The sequence below is a fragment of the Argiope bruennichi genome, chromosome 8 (assembly GCF_947563725.1).
Source record: "Argiope bruennichi chromosome 8, qqArgBrue1.1, whole genome shotgun sequence".
NCBI lineage: Eukaryota > Metazoa > Arthropoda > Arachnida > Araneae > Araneidae > Argiope > Argiope bruennichi.
In genome coordinates, this window is record NC_079158.1 from 25,832,046 (window position 1) to 25,844,761 (window position 12,716).

The window sequence follows — 12,716 nt, forward strand, 5'->3', positions numbered from 1 at the left end:
AGTTTTGTATTAGATGATAGATTCATCTGAAAAGCAAAAAATTCTTGTTTGGAAGTTTTTGATATCTGAATATCAGAAATACCGTTGTACTAGTACTGTATGTATCTTCTCCACAGACCGGATTTATCCATGCTAACTTTTTTTAATTGTTAAAGATTTAATCATTATTATTTTATTAATTTTAGTATAAGTAAAGTTGAATAGTTCTTGCTTTTTAATTTAACGATAGCTTAAAGTTTTTAAAGATGAGCTGATAAGTATTACCAGTAGATTATAAATTTACATGATTTGATTGTTTTAGACTCGTTACTGTATTTTTTCCTTAGCCTAGCTCTCATATTTATTTTTATTAAAGTGTGGAAATTCTTGTGCTATTATGTTAAATGCAAGGTATTCTGAAAAATCAAACTTAATGGAACGGTTTTAAAATGGATCATCATCTCAAATTTTTATGTTGCCAGATGATTTACATTACTACTAATGATTCATGGAATAAATTTTAAAAATTGTACTTTTTGAAAAAACTTAAATTAAAATTTTTATTTAGATCTTGGAAAAAAAAATACTGTAAAATGATAGCTCAATTAGGAAAGCTGTTAAAATAATTTTAAAAAATTCCATTCCCCGTTTTGGGGCAAATTTTTCAAACTTTACATAACTGCAACTGAAAAACAAACTTATATATAATTTCATATTTTCCCAAATTTATATAAATAATATACCTGTGACAAATTTTATGAAAATCCGAGATGGTGAGGTAAATTTGGTTTTAAAATTATGATTTGACCTGGAACGACCCTATTATCTAACGCATCCTCAAGATGAGCTGTAATTGATGTCTAGACCGTATTCTAGTCATGAGACAGGGAAGAATCTCTTCTGCCCGCCGTTTGTGAATTTGGTTTTTTTATCTTCTTAAGAAATTAGGCCATCTCACGCACGCAATATTAAACGATTGGCTTATTAGTTAACGTCTTATATAGAACATATACAATTTGAACGGGATTTGAAATTTTGAAAAGTGGTTAGATGGTGATGGCGACCTTTTAATTGTCATACTATTTACATGACAAAATTAACATAAACTATTCTGCATCTACGATGAATCCCTAGTCAGATCGATTTTCGAACTCGGTTTTCTGATCTCATAATCTAAGTTCTATTGTCACGGCGATAGAGGCTTGTTTCGATACAGATTGCAATTCGACACCAGGTTATTTTGAGAATCAAAAATTCTACAAATTTGGAGTGCGATATGTCAGTTCTAATATCTTCCTCGTCATTTGATCATATCTCAAAATTAAGAAGTTCGTCTCTAATAATGTCCGCATTCTTTTAATGTGGTCATTAATCCAAGTCTCTGCTGATTTTAAGTGTTTCCTTCTTACATTTTCTGTGAATGAACCACTAACTGGAAGAATGCCAGTATTAAAAGGTTGCTATTAGAACGCAGGGTAAGTAGTTGTGATTAATTCTTTTTACCACCTGTTGCTTTTAAAACAATCTTATTGAATTAATCCTTCAGCAGAATTATAATTTGATTACCCGGATGTAACTGTATGGATGTATTTTAACAGCTACTTGAGGATCAACAATTTTTAACGGGAAACAGAAACTAATTTCAATTTTGAAAGGAAATCCGATATATGATGAAAGATTTCAATACCATTGATCTAGAGGGAAGAGAAAAAAAGAACTGCCACCAAGGAAGAAAGTATAACCAAGAAACATCTAATTAACAATCAAAATAAAACAAAATTTAAAAGTAAATATGATAAGAAATCAATTTAAAAAGTTGATCCAAAATTATCACCCGTGGTCCGCCATGGTTAAAGAACGGATAGTTACAAAATCATTTTCGAGTGATTTGGTCAAATTTTAGTGTAAAACAAAAAGTTTATAGTTAAAGCAAAACCAATAGGAGAATCCCCCCCTCCGCGTTACTGTGCATTTTTTGAAGACCATAGGAAGCTAATGAAATAATTTGGTGTGGAGGATTTAAAGTTCTGCATAGTGTCATCCTAAGTCAGAAAAACTGATTAAAGGTCAAAACACATTCTTTCCAGGCCATTTAAGACGAAATAATAATAATAAAGTTTGCAGAGTTAATAAAGCCAATCAATTTTGACAATTCCTTACCAAACAATTGTTGTCCATCATTCAAGTCAATTTCTTCAAATCAGAAAGTCTAAAAAAAAAAAACATCTACAACGAGGAAACCATCAACTATATAATAGTTAAGAATACTATTATATAGCTGATGATTAAGCATAAGTTTTAAGTATAGATGATGTTGAAACCCATACTGTTTTTATGTTACTACAGTGAACATAGTATTTAAATTTATACAATGTACATTTTTTAAATTCCAAAGAGTAGAAACTAGAGTACAAATTTACAGAATTACCTAGTACACTTTTCAGTTTCATTCAAATGCTATTTTGCAGTGTTATTCCTGCTAGTAAGTAGCGCATATTAACTGTAAAATGAAGATTAGATGCTATAAATATGTGCAAATCACATCTAGAATATGCCGCGGAAAATATAAATCCCCAACGTAAACGCATTAAGCTCTTCATTCAGTTTTGGGGCCTTCGATGATCTACGGACAAGATCTTGGTTTCGAAATAGGATTTCAGTGAATGCTTCAACGGGACATGTTAAAAACTACACTACACCGCATAAAAGATGCCCAAAATTTCTTGAATTCCATCATTTTCAGAAATTTTCAATTCCTCTTGTAATTAGAGCCTTGAATAATGCAAATTTTATGAAGTCTCAATAGCCAAACATTCCAAAAACTCATTAAAAAATTATACCGCCGTCTTGAAGAATTAAAATAATAGATTATAAAACTTACTTTATTCCTTCAGAACTATCAGTATGAAACGCCAAATTCAAAACTGGATTCCATTGAAGAATCACCATGTACGTGGAACCCGGTGGGGTCAAATATTCTCCCGTTTAATGGAGTACGGAAGCTCGGAAAGGAGTTTCCAGCCCAAAAGTCGTCTTCATCTTCTGACTGCGTAGCAAAATCCGAAATACTGCTTCAGCGGAAAGGCTATTTTATGGTACTGGGCTTCCAACCGTCGTTGCATTTCAGGACTTTTGTGACTTCTTGCAGTGTTTCTGCTTCTGAATCGTAAGATTGCTCTCCGACACTCGATTCCACTAAAGATCGGCTGTGGATGCGATCTTGATATACGTTAAAATGTTTGGCAATCAAACGTTAGATCAATCCTTAGAGTGATGCATCATGGAAGATGTGATGCCGTCTATGATGCTGTCTTCGGCATCTGGGCATGGTTCAGAACTGTGTGGTTTAATCAATGTGGCCTGTAATACGGGATGTTAGATGAACAAATAAAATAAAATCTTGGGGTGTTTTTATCCCCGCGTAAGAGCATAAGCAGTCTTTTGTTTGGATTTCATTGCAGTTATGTTCTTCCTTTTCAACCTTCTCGTGTGTAACGAGCGCTTATAATATTGTAAGCATTGAAAAATTTCGATTATAAATATTGTAAGCGGTAAAAAAAATGAGATTTTAACGAATCTCTACTTTTCAGATCTCCTAGAGTCCAAAAAACAGGTTGTCTGTGAACTTTATAATTCATAAATGCTATAGACTAGATGAATGAGATTTATTTTGGGATCTTTCGCCAAATTTGTTTATTTCAATTAAATTTTGAACTGAATGCATTCACAGGAAGTATGTCTGTCTTTATGAAATTATATGAACTTGATAATTACAAACATTAAGAGCTGAATGGAAAATTTTGAACGGGATGGATTCACAGGAAGTATGTCTGTCTTTATGAAATTATGTGAACTTGATAATTACAAACATTAAGAGCTGAATGGAAAATTTTGAACGGGATGGATTCACAGGAAGTATGTCTGTCTTTATGAAATTATGTGAACTTGATAACTACAAACATTAAGAGCTAAATAGAAAAAAATTTGGTACACGGTTTCATTATCTAAAGTTTAGATTCTTGTCGAAATGTTAACCAAATACATCCACGAATTGCCCGTTCTGTAAGTGTACATTTTCATGCATGTAAAATCAGCTAAAAACGCATTGACTTATATTAATGAAATTTGGTGTGTGATCTTGTTACCAAAAATGCAGTTCTATATTAAATTTCAGTTTCAAAAAATGAGGTTCTGTATCAAATTTCAGTTTCAAAAATAAGTGTCCGAAATCCATATTTGGTTTTCTTCACTATACTGCAAAGGATAAATGCTCGATACTGCGAAATCTAGAAATGAAAATATGAGCATTCGAGACTTTTCTCACGGTCCACAGTTTTTATGCGAGGAAAGGGGAGATAACACCTTTTTTAAGGAGTACGCAAGAAAGTTTCGAGCAGACCACTTCCGCTGGTGAAGTATAGCTTTGTGAAATCATGTCACTCGTTTGAAACACTCTGTTCATAGCTTCCTAATAAATAGTACGAAGTTTTTCGTTCAAGTATCAATGCGTGAAATTAGAAAGACCGATTTACCTCCAAAGATAGCACTTCAACTACCTCAAAAAAGATATATTCATGAACCTTGGGAAGTTTTTACCGAAAAATAAAATCTTCCGAAATCTGCTCCTAAAAACAAACAAACTTTTTGGAAATGAAATCTGGTGAGAAGATCTGAACTAGAAATATTGGAAAAGCCTCTCTGCTGGTCCCATCTGTCGGCTTCCTGCAGTTATCGGTCGTTCGGCGTGCTCAGGGCTCTATGAAGCGTGGTGAGGGGAAAAAGAAGCAAGATGCTGCAACGACTTGGGCCTGAGCGAGTCGGAGGAACTGTTTACGGGAGGATCGATGATCGTCTCAGCGGGAGCGGAAACGTGATTTTCCTACATAAAAATGAGACATCTTTGTTTTTGTTGCTTATTATAGGAACCGAACGTGTACTCTGAGGTGTAAGCAGAAGCGAATAACTCAGGCTTTTGTTTTTGTTGTCCTCAACTTCATTCCCCGAAATAGCTCCGCAGTGAGAGATGGGAATATAAGTGTTGTACGAATAAGAAACGCTAACATCAAATAGTATAAATATCATTTAAAATTTCTTTTCAACACCTTTGACTTACATACATTATTATTTTCTTGTATTAGAGGAATAAATATGGAAGAAAACGAATATTGACATGTATTATGCACATAAAAAAGTGATTTCAGTTTACCTTCTCTTCTATTTAAATAAACTGTATTAGCAAGTCTAAAAAAATAGCAAGCGAAAAAAAAGTTAAAATAGTAATTAGCAAAAAACAGTAGATGCTGTGATTGCTCGTCTGTGACTGGATGAAACTGAGCTTTTTTATTTATTATTAGTTTCTCATTCCTTTAATGTCAACAAATTGTTTGTCTGTAGGTACATACATGCACGCCTGACAGACAAAAGAACTCAAAATTTTGAAATATTTTAATCTCTTTTCACCTATAAAAATAAGAAATTAAGTATATTGTCCATTTTTTAATTGCTTATATGTAGTGTTTAATTTCGCTGTAAAGTACAGAAGTCATGGAAGATTTTACTGTACCATTATAATAATTATTTGTACATAGATTATTATTTCGGTCTCTCTTTGCTCTAATTTACTGACTAACAATCTAAATTAAGAATATTAATTTTGAAAAAAGAAATATAGTTTAGCATTTTGATTAAATCTATGGAACCTGTGGTTTTACGGATACTAGCTTTGCAAATAAAGCTTCGATCTTCATATAGATATAGAATCGAATCCTATCTTATTTTGTACCAATTTTAATTAGAAAATGTGTTTCTCAGGGGTTTTTTCCCCCAAAAAATTGTTGGAAAAACTTTTCGGTTGTTTCTTTCTTTTCTTATACAGAACGTAAATGTGCATCTACTTATTTCAGAAAGTTCTCCAGCAAGGCAAAATTGCTTAAGGGTATAATTCAATCTTCCTCCATGTTGTATTCAAGTCGCACGTGGCTAACAGAAGCTCTGCACTTCCCTTGTTCCTAGAACTAAATTTGGATTACTCGCAACTATTAGTTTTCATTGATTTGTATGCCTATAAACAATTACCATTCCAAAAAGACCGCTTACAGTTCGCTCACGGCCCATCTTAAATAATAATACATATAATCGTTTGCCACTATCTGTAACATGGGGTTAAAAATATCCCCGCATTCGTTTGCACCATTTTCGGATGCGAATCCCAACTTCTCCTTTGGCTTCTAGCAATTATGATATTTTTTCCTCCTTATTTTTCAATTGATTGATTATCGCTGTGCGAATAAACCTAAAATAGCAAAGGTTAATGAGCTGAGGCCTGCAGTTTTTATTATTTTATATTTTTGTTGATTCATTATATCCTTCCTTCGTGGACCAAGTTGTAGGTTATTGATAATATCTTCTTTTTTGGCATTTTTTTTTTTTTTTTTCAAATTTTGTATTGAATTTGTGTGTATGCGTGCGTGCGCGCGCACGCGCGCTCGTAGGTCACTGTTTGCTCCAATCTAATTTTAGTGAATTTTGATTTGAGTGTTCATGAGCAAATTATAGATAGCGAAGATCCCATTATAACGAACTTTTTAACGGTGTTATATGTTGGAAACGAAATTTCTAATGCTATTATATATTTACGTCTAAAATGTATGGCAAATTTTTTTTTTAATTATTTCTTAAGCACTTTGCCAATGCGCATGAAATTTTTTGTTGCTATTCTCGTTCATTAATCTTTGACTCTCAGACCTGAGATCATGTTAACAGGATAACTGCACGTGAGGATGGACACATCTTATGCTCACAGGAATTAGGATCGATCTATTTCAGTAGTTGATGTGTGAGAATAAGACGCGGGCAATGATTCTTATTTGTATATTTTTCTTTGCAGCATTGTAAAATAATTCCCATTAAATTATGCGTTTTCTCTAGAAACTGCTGGCTTCCGAGATTTTCAGATACAAACGGAATGTCGAAATAATAGTGAAGATAACGGGATTTAATATAATCAAAAGCTTTTGTACATCATTTTCTCAAAATAATTACCTAAAAATTTATGAAAATAGGTGAATTTTACCACTTTATTCATTTTAATCTTTTAAATTTTTGACTCAATATATGATGTCATTTTCTTTTCAGCAAAAATGAGCTGCTAGAAATCAAAGAGCGCCAATTCCAGGAATTCCAACAAAATTAACTTATAAACCCATCCTCTATCTTTCGTCTTCATAAACGAAGTAGTTAGCAAACTCAATTCCGTTTCCTCATTTACCTTTTCAAATATTTGTTGGTTTGGTGTCCTTGTTTCTTCAAAACTGCTGGAGATATAAGGGAAAGTAAAGCGCTGCCGATTGAATAGGAAATGCTATTCCATAAATATGAATAGCGTACACCGATAGCGAAAAATGGGAATTTAAATGGGTTCGAGTTCTATCAGTACTGGTATTGATTTCGTTACTTAGTTTATTTCTGCAGGAGAAACAGCGGAAATTGTATCATTTTAAATTCACACAATTCGCTTTGTTTCAGCTGTTCAAACATATGATGTGCCATTCCTTACTAAATCTACTTCGCCGAATAGCATTTTAATTGACTTTTATGTATGCATGGTTTGTGAAATATGAATACTTATCTTCAATAACTTTCGATATGAGATCACTTTTGCATTTAGTCTCAAATAGCTCTGCGAGTCTTTATCTTTGCATAGCATAAACTGATTTTCCTGTGTACGATGGATCATTTATATAATGGCAGTTGCATTCTTTCCTAAATAAAATACCTGCATAACTTATACGCAGTTCACCCTACGTAATTATAGAAAACTGTTCGAAGTAAGCAAATAATATTTATATTTTTAAAGAAGTGTCCTTTAAAGTCGAGTCATCACTATATTTGCAAATGTTGATAGAATTTCTCCAGAATCAACATAATTCCATCTTTTTGCTGTAATTGCAAGGTTGTGTCTCTTTGATTGGACCACTCTGAAAAATATAAATGTCCCTTATTTTCTAAAGCTATGTTTGGATTATTCGCAATTTACGGTTATCCATTGGTTTGTCTTTATTTTCTATTATATTTAATATAATTTATCTTCTGTTATATTTATATTCTGTTATATAATAATTTTTATAATTATGTAATTTTTTATTGAATATTTTATATTGCAAAAATTCCATTTATAAAACGAGTTTCCCTCCCCCAAATACCGCTAAACATTGTACAATTTTTATTTATTTCACAATATTGCATAGTATATTATTAAATATTGAAAATATCTGTGTCACTTTAAAAGTTGGAAAAGATATAAAATAATCGCAGAGAGTGTAATATACCAGTTACAAGAAATAGCTGCAGTGTTTCTGTTATATAAAACTGTCAAGCTTGAAATATTTTTTACCTCATTTAAGCATAAATAAGATGGCATTTTTTCACCCGTTACTCTTATGTTTATTTGTAGCTGATTTAATTTCATTTAACTGTAAATCGAATAAAAGGTTTTTATCATACTCACCGCAGTAAGTTTACTGAATAGTGCGTCTACAAATCGGACGTATTAGTTTAGAAAAGTTTTGTACAGTAATATTCTAATTTTCACTCTTCCCCGATATTTGTATCTTCAAATCCGTCTCCCTCACCGTTTCACTATTCTGTGCTTTTTACTGACGAAGCAGTAATTAAATGAGAACTCAAAACTAATTTTGAAATAAGTCGCTTATAAATTTCAGCTTCTTTAAAAGGCTTAACTCGCCGATTATGTCAAGGTAATTTAGTACTGCAGAATTATTCTACAGTGCTATTGTTGATTGTATAATATTAATAAATCTCCACATGTGAAATAGATGGCAGCACAAGTAAAATTCATAATATTCTTCCTATTTTGACATTACATTTTCTACATGCTCTACATTTATACAAGATAAGCTATTTTAGAATTACCATCATAAAATTTGAAAACAAATTAAATAAATAATTCAATTTCTTTTTCAGAACAATGGTAAAAAATTATTGAAATGTATAACTACAAAATGGAATCAAAATGAGTTTACACTAAATTCTTCTATCCAAAACCTATTGCCCTTTTTCTAATCTTAATTGGATTCATTCCATAACATTGTTGTTAAAGAATGTTTAATTGCTAACTGTAACATTATTCTTCGAATTTTGCGTGCTTCATTTCGCGTTATTTTTTATGAAACATTATCTTGTTTCCTTTTTTTCGCTGATACCGAAACAAAGATTTAATTTTATGTTTAAACGTTAACTTTGCTTAATAGCATGACAGCATTTTAAAAAGCCAAACAGAGGCTTATTCATTGCTTATATGCCTTTTAGAAAAATGTATCAAATTTTGACATAATTAAGTGTATAGATTGTATAATAATATTCATAAAGTTTGTGTCGTTGCATGCAGTATACAAAAATCAATCAAAACGCTCTAAAAAGCAGACAGTTGAATCAGGGCTACCAAATTCGACATGTAGTTATTTCTCGAGTATTTGATGCTCCTCAGATAGATATCAGTATAATTTCAAGTGAAAGTTATTCTAATTGTTAACGTTTTTCCTCAATAATGTAAGATTATATTACCATTTCAAGATTTAAAAAAATAAAATTTTCGGTGTTGTTATTTTTCTTATGTGTTTTTTCTCTAATTCAATAGATTTTTTAAAAATATTCTTAGTGTGTTTTACATTTTTTTTAGTTACTACATTTGCACATTTCTTTTGCAATAATATTAAATGCATTTGCGTGTGTGTGTATACTGTTATATAATAAAGACTAAATTTTAGAAATAAAACAAAAATAGATGAACCAATTATAATTATAATTAAGAGTAATATTTTTTTTTTAAATTTAGACAGTGTGAATCAAGCCTAAAATATTACCGTTTAAGATACTTCCAAATAAATGTTCGAATCTCACTTTGTTTATTTTTTTATTTGTTTCCTGAAATTTTCCTGGAAAGCACATTTTAGAATGCATGTCTTTGATATGATTTCACTATTCAATTTTGGGACTTGCGAGTTGCATACTTTTCTAACTTGCCAATTCATGCTCGAATTTTACTCATCAAATAAAATTTTGGACTCAATTTCGCTTCCTGCAAACGAATAAAAGTGAAATAACCTGCCGTTATATGATCTATGACCTGCATACGACTGCATTTGAATACGATATCTCTTGACTGACTTCATTATTATCCTGATAGTTAATAGAAAAATAGGTAATAGAATCGGGGAATCAACCTGATAGTTGTTGTTGTTTATCCCCTTTGGATCGAACACCAATTCAAACCAAGACAAGAGATCGGGGAAAGAAGGGTGCAGTAGCTTCTGAGGGTAAAGACTCTTGAGCACCCGAGGGCAGAAGTTTGATTTTATCTCATATGAAGATACACTCACACACTAGCTTGTACAACTCCTTTTTAGAGGGGGGGGGGCACTCTTTCATACACCCCACAGGTCTGAACCAGGACTCGAACCCGGGGCGCCCATATCACGGGGACGCCTTACCTATTCCTATTCCCGGACGCTGGCATCCTGATAGTTAACAGAATCAGTGAGTTAATGTTTTGTTTGTAATGAAACCTTTCTTCACCCAGCTAGCATGAAAACTCGAGTAATGAACTTAATAAGCATGTAAATGACGCCACAGCTGGTTTTATCACTCATAAAGTAAATAGCTTTTGTTTATTGTTTTCTTTAAGGTAGATTTTGTTTTCTTTTTTTATAGGGTCCCCAGCCGACCGGGCGGATCTGGAGGTGGGCGACGAAATCCTGGAGGTAAATGGACGCTCCCTCGACAACTGCACCCACACAGAAGTCATCTCGCACATCCACCAGGTAAAATGAGACTTTCCTTCCTCTCCATTTTTCCTTTACTGTTTATTTCGACCAAGATATTTCCTGTTTATTTTTATATCTGATGTTAAAACATATTATTTATGTTATTTTTTTCAAAATCATTTTAATTTTCAAAATTTTTTAAATGTTGTAAACCAAAATATTTCTGCTTCGATTTCTTTATTCTTTTATTTATTGATTTATTAGTTTCTGTTGTGCAACATATTCAACGAGAAAGTATTTTAATTATCTAAAAATAAAAATTTGAGATTTTGAACGAATTTCCACGTTTTAGACTTACGCTAATCCGAAAAACACATTTTGGAAATTGTCTGTGAACACGATAATTCAGAAACGTTTTGGGCTAGACGGATGAAATTTGGTATGCAGTTCTTACACTGAATTTGTACATTTCTTTCAAATTTTTGAACGAAATTCATGCATTGAATTTTTTTTTTTTTTCTGTTCGAGTGCAGGTGAACGCGATAACTATAAAGCGGAAAGATCTGGATAGGTAAAATTTGGTTCACAGATTTAGCATCTAAAATATGGATTCTTTTTAAATTTTGTATAATATGTGACGATAGTTTTTTTTTTTTTTACTTTCTGTTTGTTTGAACATTCATATTCACTTAAAGCCATAACTTAAAGCGTCAAGATTTAAATCAATGAAATTTAATATGTAATCTTGTCACTAAAATTATAAATCATGGTTAAATTTTGATTTCAATCATTTAAAGAAAAAGTCCAAATCGCATAATTCTTTTTTTCTGCTACGAAGAACAAAAACTGATATAAAGAACTCTGAAAATAAAAATTTGAATATTCTTTATGTTTATGGCCCTCTCCAATGTGCACAAGTTCTAGACAGAAAGGAGATATGTTTAAATAGGTTTTTTAGAGAATATACAAGAAAGTTTCAGAGAGACCATTCCCGCTGGTTTTATATGTAGCATAAGCAAAGAGACGTAAGTTAGGAAGATTCAAAGTCGATATAAGAAATAATAATGATAGATTTCACTCTAAAAATGTGTTTAATTTTACATATTACTTTTCATCAATGTGAACAATACTTTTTGTTTTCTTTTATTTGTATCTAAGGACTGTGGTAGCATAATGTCAGAACATGAGATCCTATCCAATAAATCTATCGTGAATTTAATTCACGTTAATTATGTACGCACCAAACGCATACATACCTTTAGTGTGGTTTCGATATTTGAAGAAGGTGGTGGCATTCTTGTCTTCGACTATAGTTCAAAATTACGTATTCCTCCTCAAAAGGTTTTTACGTCATTTCAAAACGGGATAATAATGTAATTAACTGTTACGTTTCTAGTTTATATTCATAATGATATTTTTAAGTGTGAAATATCATTCTTTTACCAATTGATTTTATGACATATCCATTAAGTACGAAATCTTTAGCATCACCACTCTCATTATGGTATGTCTGGATTAAGTGTAACCATGACGAACGCATCACGATTTCCATATGTCTTTCGTGGACCATCTTCTTTAAGACCAGGCCAATTTACTCAATTTTTAAATATATTCTATGTAATATAATCTGCTTATTATAAATAGTACAGTTGTCTTGATCCTCTTCCTTTAAATAATTGTAGATTCAGTAGTTTGCAGTTGAACAAATAATGATGCCAGAAGTTGCTAGCGTATGATAGTGACAAAATAGGCAGCGTGAGTTTATTCAAATGTTTCATAAACAGAATTCCGTTAAATGTTTTCTAAAGACGCAAATTTTTAGTCTTCATTCGCAAATCGCGTGAGCGTTTAAAAAAAAATCACTTTTCGTATTATTTGATTTTTTACGATAAAGTTGGTTCAAAGTGTTCGCCTATCGTAATTTCTATGACACGTGCAATGGAACTGTAAGATTTT

General features: G+C 31.8%; 1 protein-coding gene across 3 annotated transcripts in view; it reads left to right on the forward strand.

The window, feature by feature from the left end:
* The window catches only part of LOC129980933 (protein PALS1-like), a 198,879-nt gene that overhangs the window by 137,086 nt on the left and 49,077 nt on the right, over positions 1-12,716 (forward strand). For all 3 annotated transcript variants that reach the window (XM_056091434.1, XM_056091433.1, XM_056091435.1), the window contains one exon: positions 10,708-10,817. In XM_056091434.1, the coding sequence (XP_055947409.1) occupies positions 10,708-10,817 (110 nt within the window). The remainder of the gene's footprint in view (positions 1-10,707; positions 10,818-12,716) is intronic.